Source organism: Dromiciops gliroides, chromosome 5 (assembly GCF_019393635.1).
Source record: "Dromiciops gliroides isolate mDroGli1 chromosome 5, mDroGli1.pri, whole genome shotgun sequence".
Classification (NCBI taxonomy): domain Eukaryota; kingdom Metazoa; phylum Chordata; class Mammalia; order Microbiotheria; family Microbiotheriidae; genus Dromiciops; species Dromiciops gliroides.
Window position 1 is genome coordinate 235,748,272 of NC_057865.1, and position 15,790 is coordinate 235,764,061.

The 15,790-nt window shown below is 36.2% G+C and overlaps 1 protein-coding gene across 1 annotated transcript in view; it reads left to right on the forward strand.

Annotated features, from left to right (window-relative positions):
* The window catches only part of LEMD3 (LEM domain containing 3), an 86,920-nt gene that overhangs the window by 68,612 nt on the left and 2,518 nt on the right, over positions 1-15,790 (forward strand). Inside the window, exons 5-11 of the mRNA XM_043967380.1 lie at positions 3,679-3,758; positions 3,848-3,993; positions 5,392-5,493; positions 6,318-6,420; positions 6,967-7,145; positions 13,109-13,190; positions 15,671-15,776. Of these exons, the coding sequence (XP_043823315.1) occupies positions 3,679-3,758; positions 3,848-3,993; positions 5,392-5,493; positions 6,318-6,420; positions 6,967-7,145; positions 13,109-13,190; positions 15,671-15,776 (798 nt within the window). The remainder of the gene's footprint in view (positions 1-3,678; positions 3,759-3,847; positions 3,994-5,391; positions 5,494-6,317; positions 6,421-6,966; positions 7,146-13,108; positions 13,191-15,670; positions 15,777-15,790) is intronic.

Consider the following 15,790-nt stretch of genomic DNA (forward strand, 5'->3'; position numbering starts at 1 on the left):
ATATCCTCAGAACAACTTTGGGAAGTATGTGCTATTATTATCCCCATTTTACAGATAAGGAAACTGAGGCAGACAGGTTAAATGACTTACCCAGGGTCAGGGATTTGAACTTGTCTTCCTGACTCCAGGCCTGGCACTCTATTTACTGTGGCATCTAGCAGCCTTTGACTGACCCTATCACTCACTTTCTCAAACTCTAATATCTAATAGTTCCCTGTTTATTACCTCTAGGATAAAATATACACTCTTTAGCTTTTTAAAACCCTTTACAGCCTTGTTCTAGCCTGTCTTTTGCAACTTATTGGACACCACTCCTACTTCTGCACTCTGATCTAGCCAAACTGGTCTTCTCTTTATTTCTCACCTACTCTACTCCATTTCCTGTCTATAGCCTGGACCTCCTCCCATACCTGTAAGGCATTCTCTCTTCTACCTCCTCCTCTCTTAGTCACTCTCTCTCTTCCTTTAAGGCACAGCTTAAGTACCATATTCTACATGAAGCCTTTCCTGATCCCTGCAGCTGCTAGTGGCATTTCTCAATGAAGTGAAAATTGTGAGGCTCTCCAGTATTTCTGAAAATGAGTAAACATCAGGTGTGGATAGGGGAAGTAGAAAATGAGAAAATATTTTCCTTCCTCCCTAACTATTTCTTCCTCTTACTGTTTTACCACCATCCAGCTTCCCCCCACTCCCCAATATCTTATTGTTCTCTTATAGCTGACCACCTCTACATAATATGAGGCATTGGACAATTAAAAAAATAAAATTTAAGGATACATTGATGGCTTTTATGTTAACTCTTAATAGATTTTCTTTTTTTATTAAATGGTTGAATCGCTTCATTTGATATATTAAATGCATGTATTCCTTGCTATAAAATAGCTGTATACAAAATTTTGAATTTATAGCAGATTCTATAATTAAGTGATCAGATGTCTTCAAAGTTTATTTATCTTCATGTAATAGACCAAATGATCAAGCTTAATTTTGAGTTTACCTTGAAACATGTAGTTTGTCATAATGTTTGCAAAAAAATCAGAGAAAAATAAGTATTAAAGCAAATTTAAATAACCCTGTAATTTTGAAAATAATATCATGTTGATGAACATATAATATTGAAGTCATCATATTTTTGTGACTAGCCCCTGTTCTGTTGGTCTGGTTTAAAAAAATGCAAAAATGACCCTGTACAAAAACACGTTGTACTTGTCCCTATGCTTGTTTGCTAAGAAAAAGCCAATATTCCTTTTGTTCTCTGACTTTAGAGCACCTCTTTTCTGTAACTGACTATTGAGAGAAGCCTAGCTTTGGTTCCATTTTATTTCTAGCTGTAACAGGTTGAATGTCCTACTTTTGGCAGTGTTCTAATAAGAATTGCTTTAATAGTAAAATGGTTAATTTTCAGAGTTTAGTGTCTGCCCTCAAGGAGCTTACAATGGGGAACACAGCATGCAAAAGGAAGCTGAAAAGTGAGTGGAGAGGGAGAAGGTACCTAGTGCAGGGCTGTGATGGAGCAGTTCAGAGGAGTGTGCAGCCTGGTGGGAGATGAAAAGATGGCGACCTGGGTGCCCTCCTGCAGTAGAGGTTCAGGGAGTAGACCTCCACCCTCTACTCTGAGGGAGGGAACCCAGGGGCAGAGGGAACTTCCAGAGTTTGAGTTCCAGGGCTAAAGTAATCTTCAAGGATGAAGAAGAGCCTGATGGAGAAGTCTAGATTTCTGCCACAGATATCTGCCTTCCAAGTGTAGGCTGATGCATCTCCTTCCTGGAAGAAAAGATGAAAGGGATTCATCTCTCCAAGGACAACAAACTCTGTATGGGGGGGGGTGGAGCGGGGAGAGGGAGAGAAACAGAGACATAGAGTTGTGTTGAGAGCAAAGGGACCAAATAAGGGCTGCTGGGACCTTTGCATAGATGGGTGTAGAATAGTAGACAATGTAGAGCATGCCTTGCTGCTCAGTTCTCCTGCCGCTTCTGATTCTCTCCAAAGGAGAAGGACCAAAAATGACAGAACAAAAAATGATGGTACTGGTACTTAAACGAAAACACCTAACCAATCACCTGATCCAGATGAATCACCTCTTTGAGTCCTGAAAGATCTGTCAGATGTTTTTGCTGAGCCATTGTCAGTGACATTTGAAAGATCACTAGGAGTAAGAGAGGTGCTATAAGATTAGAAAAAGGCAAGTGTTTTGATTTTGGCAGGGGAAGGGAAGGAGCCAGGTAACGGGGCTGGCAAACTAGAGGCTCCCCAAGCTTGACTTTGATTTCTAGAAAAGTTCTTTCAACATCATTAATGAGATGCAACTAGAAGGAAGAGCAGCTGGGTTTCATCAAGAACCAGTCATTCCAGACTTAACCTCGTTCCCTTTTTTACCTTTTTATTAAATGTCTTGTTCTAACCTTGTGCAGAGAGTGGAGAGAGATGGATTAGACAGGAATACACTCAGATGGATTAAAAAACAGTGTGGATTGGGCAGCTAGGTGGCGCAGTGGATAGAGCACCGGTCCTGGAGTCAGGAGTCCCTGAGTTCAAATCTGGCTTCAGACATTTAACACTTACTAGCTGTGTGACCCTTGGCAAGTCACTTAACCTCAATTGCCTCACTAAAAAACAAAACAAAACAAACAAAAAAACCCCAGTGTGGACCACTAGACTCCCAAGTGTTTTTATTGGTTCATTGTTAGTATGTAGGAGGTCCAGTGGTGAGCTCAGGTGTCTGCTAGGCCCTGTGCTGTCCAACATTTTTCTCACTAATTGAGATCAGGACATAGAAGGCGTGCTTATCATATTTGCAGATGACACAAAGCTGGGAGAAATAGCGAGCATACTTTGTGACAGGATCCAAAAGGATTTTGCCTGAACCTGAGTTTGAATCTAAGATGAAATTGAATAATGGCAAGTACTTGGTTATGGATAATCAACTTTACAAGTATAAAGTAGAAGGTGGAAGGACAGTACTTACTCTTTAAAAAGATCTGGGCCTTTTAGTGGACTGTAGGCTTAGCAGGAATAAGCAGTGTGATGTTGCAGCCAAAAATGCTAATGAAATCTTGAGCTTCCTTACTAGAGGCAAAGATTTCAGGAGTGGGGGAGGGAAAGCCCCATTGTAGTCTCATCAGTCCTCATCTGCATTATTGTTTAATTCTGACCACCATTGTTTAAGAAGACATTGATCAGCTAGAGAGTATCCAAAGGAGGACCACGAAGATAGTGAAGGGCCAGGTTATATAAAGATCGATTGGAAGAACTAGGCAGATTTAGCCCAGAGAAGAATCCAGAGACAGATTAGCAGGGGAGACACATAAGAGCTGTCTTTCAGATATTTAGAGGCCGTCATGTTAGATAGGAAATTGCAGAACTAATCTCAGACTAATATCAGGAAAAGCTTCCTAGTAATTGGAGCTGTCCAAAAATGAAATAGCTGCCTCTAGAGGTAAAGGATTCCCCTTCCCTTGGAGGTCTGTAATGTCTTGACAACCACTTTTTGCCTGTGTTATGGTGGGGATACCCTTTGTGTATGGGTTGGAATAGATGATCCTTGAGGTGCCTTCTAACTCTCAAATCCTGCAATTTCACTTACTAGTTTTATTCTTAATGCAATATTATAATTTTTGTTATGATAATTCAGTTTGTTTTACTAAGGAATCTTTATTTTTATGTATTTTATCTGGGTAGGATTTAGGTCCCGAATATGAAGATGTATTTAACACGTCTTTGCAATGGATTTTAGAAAATGGAAAGGATGTTGGCATAAGGTAAGTAATTTTCTTTTAATTTGGTTTCCTTTATAACTTGTAAGTAGATGGCTTAGGTTTTAAACTCCCCTTTCATTATTTTTAAACAGGTGTATTGGCAATGGCTCGAATGAAGATTTGACAAACATAACTGATGTGCAATTCTTGCAGTCTACCAGACCTCAGATGTCTTTCTGGTGTCGCTTTCGACGGGCGTTTATTACTGTGACTCACAGATTGTTGTTGTTGTGCTTCGGTAAGTTGCTGTGCTGGTATAGTCATAATTTATATTATGTAAAGGATGAAGAAGAGAAGGTAGTCTGTAGAATATGTGTATTAATTTATTCCATATTAAAGTTAAGGATTTTTGCTATTTTAAAAAATTATAGCTGATACATACATATGTTACTATGTGGTTTGCAGTGCTTTATCTCTGTTATTTCATTTGATCTCAATAACTCTATGAGATTAGATGTGTTCCCATTTTACAGTCTATGAAACTGAGATTGAGAGATGTTAAATGATGTGCCCAGGGTTTTTCTTATTCCAAGTCCAGCATTCTCTCCAGCACACCATATTTATTATGTTCCAGGGAACTCTCATGAAAAATATTAGATTAGATTTCAAGGGAACCCCTTGGGGGTGGGTTATGGGGTAGGGGTGGAGATGAAATTTGTTTATATACTTTGTCTTTTCTCATTGAAAGTTTTGCTGGGGAAAATGGTGTTAGAGAAAATAGAAAAAGAAAAGTTATGATTTTTAAATTATCCTTTTACTATGAAATACTTTGGATGTATATTTTAATTAATATACTGAATTTTGAAAAATGTTCACATTATGTTTGTTATTTATGGTGAAACTTTTATTAGAAGACAGTTTCACTCATTTCTTCTTTTCTTCCAACCCTTCTTAGGAAGTTTCATTTTTCTAAAATCATATGCTTGAATTATTTGAGGAGATTGTTTAGAAAAGTTTAGACCCATCATTTTGCTTTTGTAGTAATTCATTATCTTGAACTCATGAAGAAAAATCTTTGTAAAACATTGTCATGTTGATTTACATTTTAAAATTAGGTTAAATATAAATAGATAAATGTTACAGTAATAGGGGTGCTTTTTTTTTTTGTGAGAGGAAATTGGGGTTAAATGACTTGCCCAGGGTCACACAGTCAAGTGTCTGAGGCTGGATTTGAACTCAGGTCCTCCTGAATCCAGGGCCCTTGCTCTATCTACTGCACCACCTAGCTGCCCCAAGGGGTTCTTTTTAAAGAAATAGTTAAGAACACTGGCAATTTCTTTAAATGTTATTTTTGTTTGTTTGTTTGTTTGTTTTTTTAGTGAGGCAATTAGGGTTAAGTGACTTGCCCAGGGTCACACAGCTAGTAAGTGTTAAGTGTCTGAGACCAGATTTGAACTCAGGTACTCCTGACTCCAGGGCCGGTGCTTTATCCACTGTGCCACCTAGCTGCCCCTAAATGTTATTTTTAATGCTATTTTAGTTACTGTTAAAATAATTCTTTGTCTTTGAATCCTTATTCCTTGTTGGCTTCATAAATACTAAGCTTGGAAAACTAGCTTTCTAATAATTTTAAGATTAAAATGTTTTTAAGATATAGCCAAGAACAATTTTAAAAGCACATTTTAAAATATTTCAGGTGTTGTGATGGTTTGTGTAGTTCTGCATTACATGAAATATCACTGGACAAAAGAAGAGGAAGAAACAAGGCAGATGTATGATATGGTGATTAAGATTATAGGTATGTAATTTTATTTTATTTTTCTTACTAGTGTTGTTTTCCCAGTTACATGTAAACATAGTTTTTCAACATTCATTTTTTTAACAGTTTGAGTTCCAAATTTTTCTCCTTTTCTGCCCTTCCCTCTCCCCAAGATAGCAGTCAGTCTAATACGTTATATTTGTACAATCACATTAAACACATTTCCACATTAGTCATATTTTGAAAGAAGAATCAGAACAAAAGTGAAAACCTCAAGAAAGAAAAAAACAACAAACAAACAAAAAAAGTAAAAATAGTATGGTTCAATCTGTATTCAGATTACAGAGTTTCTTTCCTGGATGTGTAGAGCATTTCCCATCATGAATCCTTTGGGAATTGTCTTGGATCATTGTATTGCTGAGAAAAGCAAAGTCTATCACATTTGATTATTACACAGTGTTGTTGTTACTGTCTCCTGGTTCTGCTCAGTTCACAAAGCATCAGTCCACTTAAGTCTTTCCAGGTTTTTCTGAAATCTGCCCCCTAATCATTTCTTACAGCACAATAGCTACATTCATATACCACAACTTGTTCAGCCATTCCCCAATTGATGGGCATTCCCATAGTTTCCAGTTCTTTGCCCACCACAAAGTGAGCTGCTATAAATATTTTTGTACATGTGGGGTTTTTCCCTTTTTTATGATCTCTTTGGGAAGATTATAGTTATGTAATTTTTAAAATTCCAAGATGTTTTTCTCAAGCAGCATTTTGATAAGTAGTGTGTTTAAAAAGAAAAAAAAAACGTTAAGACCTCTTGAGTAACTAATGCAGCCGTAAAGTATGACAGCATCTTATGTTTTCAGATGTGTTGCGAAGTCATAATGAAGCTTGCCAAGAAAATAAAGATTTACAGCCATACATGCCTATTCCACATGTTCGAGATTCTTTAATACAACCTGCAGACAGGTATGTTTAAAGCATGGCGGGTGATCTTAAAGTAGTACGTACAGACTCATTGAGCCTTGCCGGTGCTTTTTGGTGTATGCCTCCTTTTGGGCCCTCATAGTCTCTTGTTCATCACTCTACCTTCCTAGTCTTTTAGCAACCACATACTTTAGTATGTTAGTTTTAGAACTAGACTGTTTTGTGTTCCTCATTCTTCTGCATGTTACTTCTATCCCTGGCTCCCTCTGTTTAGAGTTTCATTTTATTTTGTGTTGGAGCCTGAGAACCTTTGACAGATGAAGAGTCTTGCAGTCCAGAGCTGTATGACAGAAGAAGAGTAAATAAGATGGGGTAACTTTCTATTGGGGGTGACAAATACAAGCAGGCAATCAGCTAATGCCATTTCACAAGCAAAACCATGAGTCTTTTTGTTGTATTAAAAAAATTTAAGTAGAAATGCTATCTGATCTCTTATTTGGAATAAAAAGTGAGGCAGCATATTTCATTTTAATAAGTAGACAATTAATCACATTATGGGAGTTTAGCTTTATTTATTCTCTGTTATAGGAAAAAAATGAAGAAAGTCTGGGATCGAGCCGTCAACTTCCTGGCAGCAAATGAATCTAGAGTTCGTACAGAGACACGAAGAATAGGTGGCATAGATTTTCTGGTTTGGAGGTGGATACAACCATCAGCATGCTGTGACAAAATTCTAGTGGTACCTTCTAAAGTCTGGCAAGGACAAGGTATGCAGTCCTTTAAAGTCATCTTTTATTTTTAGTTCTGTTAAAGATTCAAATCACAGGGAAAAACAGAAGGAGGCAGCCTAGTGCAGAGGAGAGACTGCTGGCTTTGCAGTTGGAGGGTTCTGACTCTTGCTGTCACGTAACCCTGTCTGTTACTCAGTTTCCTTATTGGTAAAATGAGGTTTTAGATTAGATGACCTCTAAGGTCCCTTCCATGATCCTTTTGGGCAAATCTTTTGCTAAAAAAGGGAATCATATTGTTTAAAAGCAGGTCCCATCACATTTCAAGTAGATCATTGACAGACAAAATTCTCAATAGAGATGAAAGAATGAAATGTTATACAGTAGAAGGAGGATTCATCTTGGGCTCAGGACACCTGAATTCAAATCCTAGTTCTTTTTTTTTTTTTTGATAAAAGTATTTTATTTTTTTTCCAGTTACATGTAAAGATAGTTCTCAATTTTTGTTTATACAAGCTTTCCTATTTCAGATTTTTCTCCCTCCCCCCTCCCCTAGACAGCAGGCAATCTGATATAGGTTATATATAAATAATAACATTAAACATATTTCTGCATTAGTCATGTTATAAGAGAAAAATCAGAGCAATGAGGAAAAACCTCAAAATAGAAAAACAACAGCATCAAAAACAAAAGAAATAGTATGGTTCAATCAGCATCCATATTCCACAGTTCTTTTTTTTTTTTCCTGGATTTGGAGAGTCTTTTCCATCATGAGTCCCCTGGAACTCTTCTGTACCATTGCATTGGTGAGAAGAGTCTAGTCCATCACAGTAGATCAACACACAGTGTCGATGATACTGTGTACAATGTTCTTCTGGTTCTGCTCATCTCACTCATCATCAGCCCATGCAACTCTCCAGGTTTCTCTGAACTCCTGCTCATCGTTTCTTACATCACAATAGTATTCCATTACATTCATATACCACAACTTGTCCAGCCATTCCCCAATTGATGGGCACCCCCTCAGCTTCCAATTCCTTGCCACCACAAAAAGAGCAGCTATAAATATTTTTGTACATGTGAGAAATCCTAGTTCTTCTTGCTAGTTTTGTGACTCTGAGCAAGCTGTGTGTGAGCTCTATCAAATGGGGATGACAGTCCTTGTGTTGTCCTCTGTCTAGGCTGGTTAGCACTGTATAAATATCAGCTACAATTACATCATCCTCATCTTTGAATCTTTTGTACCTAGGTTCATATGCTTTTATCATCATACCCAGTCTGTCCTTTAAAAAAATAAATATCTGCCTCCTCCGCTAAGCTTCCACTCAAATTCTTTAAAGGTCGTTTTCTCCCTCATCCCCTTCCCCTTGGAGGGAAAAAAAACTATAGCAAAGCTGTAGGAACCCATGGAACTTTATCAGTTTTTTCTCCCCTCATTCCACTACTTTTTGGCCATTGGATTTTTCTTAGTTTGTGTTTGGAGATGGAATGCTTAAGGGATTTAGAGGGTAAATTAGGGTCCCGATGCTGTATGACAGAAGCAGTGAATAGTTTTAACACTTGACAATGTTGATTTAACAGTTTGGTCTGAAAGCTTATTATAAAAGTTAACTTACTTATCAAGGTCATTAGCTATTAACTTTTAACATAATAATTATTGAGGATGGGAGAATATTATAGTGAAAAAAATCAGTCAGCCAGTATGTTAGTCTGGAAATCTGACCACATCACCAACTAGCAGTGTGACTTTGAGCAGGCCATTTAGCCTCAGTGTATTTTTCCTCATTTTAAAATGGGATTAATTATAGCAATTTTATCTGCCTTATAGACTCATTGGAAGGCTTTGGTAAACAAATTTATTTGAAAAAAAATTTGGAAAGGATAAAATAACTGTTATGTAGTATTTTATATACTATTCTAAAACAATTATAATATTAACATAATCAACATTCTCTTAACTAATATATCAATATAATAATGAATTATTTGATAATCAGTGGTAATTTGGTATATCTAATAAATATTATAATACTTTAAATTTAAGAGAGTATGTATTTATTGCTTTTTGCTATGTATTTTGTTAGATATGTCACTTTTGTCAGCACAACATTGAACCTTGTTGGTATTGTTTATGATGAAAATGAAGCTCATGAGTGACTATCAAAATTACAAAATAAAACCATTGCAGAATTAAATTGAATTATATCCATTAGATCATTTTGCTTTCCTAGAGGATTGTGTATATCCTTTTTATCATGCTAACTTTATTCTTGTAGTTCCCATTGTCTTTAATAAACTATTTGTTTTGTTGTGCGTCATTGGAATTGAAATTATCACTATAGAAACTGATATCTTGTTATTTGATGGTATAATAGAGGCTCTGCTTCTAAATTGTTAGATTTAGATTTGAGACTAGTTTCCAAATGTATGGCTTACTTTTTGGTTTGGTAGTTAAAATGTAGGGGTGTTGTAGGACTTGTGGGGAGGTGAAATATTGTCATTATACCAATCACATTTTTGCTTAAGCTTTTTGTTTATATCTCCTAAGGACCAATTGAAGTTACATTATTCCTACAAAAGAAAAGGGCTCAATCCTTCAAATAATTTAAACGATTCTTTTCTATTTGAATTCTGTTTCCAAATCTTGATTGACAACTTACTACCTATTCAATACAAACACATTAATTTCTTAAGTATGATACTATTCTTTGATTTAATTGATCTTGTGCTGCCACATTTTTGTTAACTGAGCATGAGAATATCTCCAACATCCCTAAATTTGAACAGAGAATCACAGGCCCAGGTTTTCTTTTAATGTTGACTTATTCCTTATTAGAACAGGACAAAAGAACCACTGGAAAATTGATTAATTTTGTTGGGAATGTCAGGAATTTTATATATTCCATTTCCTTTTGCCCTTTGATATTCCCTGCACTAAGAAATCCTCTTGATTCCCACAACATAATGAAAACCCAAGTCTTTCATAGGCACACAGTCCCCCTCATGTTCAACTCAAAATTTACCATTTGTTTTTCCTTTTAAGTTCATGATGTCCAGACCCACCACAGATGGCTAGCTCCAGCTTGCTGTGATGCCCCTTTTGTGCAGTTTTGCTGGTAACATCACACTCACCTTTGTTCTTTGATGAAGCCGACCTCTAGAGGTCAGGTAAGTTCCATTTCTTACAATATTGCGCAGTTCTGTGAAGTTTTTATTTTATACCCATTGGGGTATAACATTTAAAAATAAAACTTTACAAAACCATGTGCTATTTAAACCAAAAAAAGGACTTGCTGTAGTCCTTTGTAGAAGGATTCAAAGGTTATTATGATGTCACCAGCAAACTAAGCAAAGGGGGTGGGATTGGGGTGGGAGGGGAAAGGGCCTCTCACAAAAATGGAGCTCTTGATCCACAGTGGAGCTGGAAGTCCTACATCAGAAAATGGTGAGTGTGTCAGTTTGTTCTTTGTTCCACAAAAGCATACTCACCATTAATTACTGAAAACAGCATTCATCTAAAAGGTAATAAAATTACATTGAGAACAGAAAATCAAAACATTAAAAACTGGTCACAATTTTTTTTCCAACTGATCATCCCTACAAAATTAAAGTAAAAGGCTACTTGACATCATGAACAAATGATAGTCTGGATTTTGCTAGGGATTTAGAGGTAGACTAGCAATTCTCTAGCAAATACAAAAAAGGATACATTAAGCTAGAAGTTAAAACTAATCAGACTTGATTTAAATTAGTGCCTGGTTGCCTGTTTTTAATGGACTCGTAATCCTAGTATAACATTTTATACTTAGTTTTTGCAGTAAGGTTAATTATGAAATCTTGAGGAATGACCTCAAATCACTTGTACAAAGCTCCCAAGGTACATTTAAAAATGACTGATGCTTTCACTTGCTTTTCCAAACTGAAAACTAGATTTCTTGTCATTTGGAGGTTCTGATGCCTCTAAAATGTATAGAACATCATTAAGATTCCTACCTCAACCTCAGTTAAAGTGTAATGGTGTTTGTAATTTTTTAAATGAAGACAGGAGGGAAGAGAGAAATTCTCTGCACGTGAGGCAAAAGGTAGTCTAGAGTTTAGTTACACTGGGCCCCAAACAAAATATATGTCATTGTGATGTTGCTTTTCAGAAAGTTTGGTGAACTAGATTCTCACTGTAAAGCAGGTTTCAAGGGAAGTGTTAAGTTTCCTTCTCTGGTGGTATTTCTGCTTACATACTCTCCAGTGTTTCTTCTTTTTTTTTTTTTAAAGCTTATATTTCTGTAGATCACAGGTGAGTAAGCCTGTGAGTCATTTAGTGTAAGTATTATCCACATTTGACAGGAAAGGAAACTGATGCCCAGAAGTTGCTTTGCCTAAGGATAACACAGTTCAAGTCAGAGTTAGGATTTAAACTCAGGTCTATAGACTTGAAAACCCTTATTCTTCACTTTACATTACAATGCTTCTCTTCAGTGGAGTCCAGAAAGGAGTTTAAACTTTTCTAATATAAGTAGACCCCAAGGTTTATTGGGATTTTCCAGATATAGAACATAAAGGAATTTTTAATTAATTGTGGTTATACTTGGTGAGATTTGTCTTAGAAGGATTCCCGTTCATTAATATAGAACTTCATAACCATAATGAAAAGGCAGACTTTCCCTAACTTTAATATGACATCCAAATGCGTGCAGCCATGTTACTTTTGCAAATATTTTAATTATTTTAAATATCACTGTATACTATTAGAATGATGTAATATTAACAGCTGGCATGCATGCGCGCAGGCACACACAAGACTTTACAGTTTACAAAGGTTTTTAACCTACATTTTGTAGAAAAGTAAATAAAAGAATGATAATACCAAGCAGCTTTTCTCCAGGTCATCCAAGATTCCTTACTCTAAAATCTTTGCTCTTTTCCAGCTGCCTCAAAGAGTAGAATATGAATGCTTCTCATGAAATTATAGCTATATTACTCCTTTGCAATATAATGACTGCTAATACCTAAAATAAGTTTTCTTTTTTGTAGCAGCATACTATTTAACATAGTGTGTAGACTTTTTTTTCTTACTGTGCCAAAAAGGGCTATTGCAGTTTTTGGTTAGGCACTTAAAAAATGAAAAGCATTTTGGCCAACTAATTTTCTGCCCCATGCTTTGAAGTTCTGAAGAATGTGTGAAGAATCATAACCTTGATTTCTCCCAAGGAATGAGAAAACTCACTATACTGATAATAAATAAAGCTAGAAAAGAAGTGGATTGATTATACATCAAGAAGTTATAGTATTTAGCAAATAATACAACTTTCACCCCAAAAAGAAAGCTCTAAAGATTCTGAAATTGAGTCTTCCCGTGGAGGGTAAAAGTCTCTGGCTGCAAGGTCTTTGCCATTTACTTGGGAGGAAAAAACATATAAGAAGTGGGTCTATAAAATTTTTTTCATTCCGAAGATGGCCTGGTCAGGCTCATTCTAGGCCAGTCTTTAGTCCATAAAACTAAGTAGGATTTTGGGTTAGATGGAGAAGAGTTATGCCATTCTTTGTGGTACATACATTCTTTCTTTTAGCCAAAGCGTCAGAAATTGAGGTAGTAGGAAAGCTTAGAACTTGACTGATCTAGGAGACAAGTAGAAACTCTTTTATTACTGTAGAAGCCTGGAGAGTCCTAGAGCTTCAGCAACATCCATGCATATGGAAATTGAGGGGGATCATTAACCTTGTGGTAAGAATTCTTTGCAAAGAGGGGGAAAAGCCCACTGAATTTTATTATAATTTTCAGCCCTTATACAAGAAATGAGCTACTTACTTAAATGGTTGCCCCAGGCTGCTCAGTTATCAGCTACCTTATCAGATTATCAAAGATGGTATGTAACATCCCTTCTTGCTTGCTTCCTTTTAAATGGAGGAAGCGGAGGGACTCATGAATTTTTTTTTAAGGAAATACATGTCTATAAAATGGCATAACTACAGAATACTAGTAAAATTGATTTGTTTGTGTTTTGTAGCATTTCATTTAGATCGAAGAAATTCACCGCCAAATAGTCTGACGCCATGCCTAAAGATTCGAAATATGTTTGATCCTGTTATGTAAGTATGATAGTTATGGATACCAAGTGATCTTGATATTCTGTGGCTCTTTTAAGGTTGAGATATTTAGTCAGAAGTCTCCCCTTTATCAAGCTATCACACCGGAATCCTAACTAGAGAGTTCAGCCTGGCTTGGAGGTGGCCCTGGGAGTCTCCAGCTCTTTGCCAGCAGAGTGCAAGTCCTAGCTGGGCCTTCCCAGATGGAAAGGCTGCAAGCTTGGGCCCACTGAATGGCCTGTGTGTCTGTCCTCTAAGGATCAGGCCACCTACATGGGAGGCCTTCAGCTTCAGCGCCAGCACCAGTGCCAGCTTGATTAAGTGATTGCTGTTGCAACTAAACTGTAGAAAAAGATCATCATCTAAGTAGGAAGAGTATCCTCAGTAATGTATCACACGGAGGTCCTTTGGGTATACCTACAGGTGACAGTGCATTTTCATTTTAAATATTGTAAAAAAATATATCTCCTTTTCTCTTTATTAATGCCAAAGGTATGTTCTGTGTGTAAGGCTAGCTGGTCATCAGCCCACTGTTTCCTCCTGTCTGACATCAGTGTAGATGGTGATAAAATAGTACATTTTTGTAATTGTGTCGCACATAATCTAAGAGGCACAGTGGATAGAGGGACAGCCTTGGAATTAAGAAGACTTGATCTGGCTTCTGCTCTATCCACATTGTCTGGGTGTGAGCAAGCTCCTTAACGGAGGATTTCCTCTTGACTCTGGCTACTCTCCTAAGACTCTTTAGAGATGTGTTACTAATTTGCATTGGTGTGGTTGAAGCTTTCACACTAAATCTTCCTTATACCAATTGAATGAGGAGCACTACATCTCCATAAAAAGACACGTTCAGTATATTTGTCCATTCATAATAATTTACAAGTATACCTTACTTTTGGATGCCGTAATCAGTGTTGTTTTGCAATAATATTACAACCAAATTCCACTATATAAAAATCAGTTGCCTTATTACCCTGTAGAACACATTCATGGAACTGTTCCCCATAAAATCATTTCACTTAATATCATGGAACCATTTAATGATTTTCCTATAGAATGACTGTTCTCATTTGATATCCTAATCTTTAAAAAAAAAAAATCCCTATTTCTATATACAAATGTATATTATTTCTAGAACTTTTCTAGTTAAGTCATTATAACAAATATATCCAAAATATTGAATAAAACACAATTTTTTCCTCCATAGCATGTTCTGTCAATATTTCTTTATATCCAAACAAAAGGTGAAAGTTTCTGGTATTGCACCTATGAGCTTTTGACTGTAGGTGATACATTTTAACAGTCTGAAACTTTTTTAGTTCCACTGCTTTTCTTAAATAGCATACTAGCTGGCTTGAACACATTGCTACAAATAGCTTAATGGGAAATTCTGTAATTACTAAAATACCTTAGCAGAATGTCTGTTTCATAGTATTATTGTGTTCATTTTAATAATAGTTTAAAAAGTGAAATATCTTTTCAGTTTTCATGAGTGAATAGCTCATTATACTAACTCTTGGAAGTTATTTAGTTAATATGACAATATCAAAGTAACTTATATATGCTATATTTATCTACGTTCTTGAGTCTTTTCAGAAATAAAATTTCAAAGTAGAAAAAGACCTAAAGTTTTACTTAAGTTTAAGAATTTTATAATTCCAGTTACTCAAAGAAAAACAAAATTTATAATTTATAACTGGACTACAAGGAAAACTTTATTTTGCTAAAAAATAAATGTAATACAAATGTAAAAATGTAAATAACCATCATTTTAACATTGGCAAAATAATATTTGGAGGTTTATAACAGTATGTCAAATACTAAAATGAGTTTAAACATTAATCAACCAGTATTAGGCATCTATTAAGTGCAGCAAAACCAAAAATTATACATACTAAATACATGTTAAATGTATTCTTTGGGAAGGGAAAATGACATCTCTTTGGGGGAAAGGTGCTTGAGGTGAGTTTTGAAGGGAGCTGGAGATGCTCTGAAGTGGTGGTAAATAGGTGCCACATCCTGTGCAAGCTCACTGAGGTGGGAGATAGAAGGAAACCCAGCCAGGATCTGTCCAAGAAGGTGATGAATAAAAGCCTGAGGTTAGGAAGGGCTTTGAATTCCAAAGTAGGTAGTTTGTATTTTATTGTAGAGGCTTGAGGGGACCAGTGCTATAGAGCTTTTTGAGCAAGAGATTGAAGTGATACCTTTAGACCCCTGTTTTAGGAATAGCATTTTGGTAAGGATGGATTGGCAAGAGGGGACACTTTAGGCAGAGAGATGATTCCAGAGGCAGTCACTGTAGTCTAGGGAAGAGGTGAGTTCACAAAGGCCTATCATTTCAGGGTATACTTTTTAATTTAATGTAATTTTTTTATCATAACAAATATCACTATGCATCTTTTTGAAATAATGGATTCTGGTAGTCAAATTGCTGCAGGGTGTTTTTTATTAAATAATTTAATGTATTTTTTATTGATTTTTAGGGAAATAGGGGATCATTGGCACCTGGCAATTCAAGAAGCAATTTTAGAAAAATGCAGCGATAATGATGGCATCGTACACATTGCGGTAGACAGAAACTCGTGTGAGGTAAATTAGCTTGC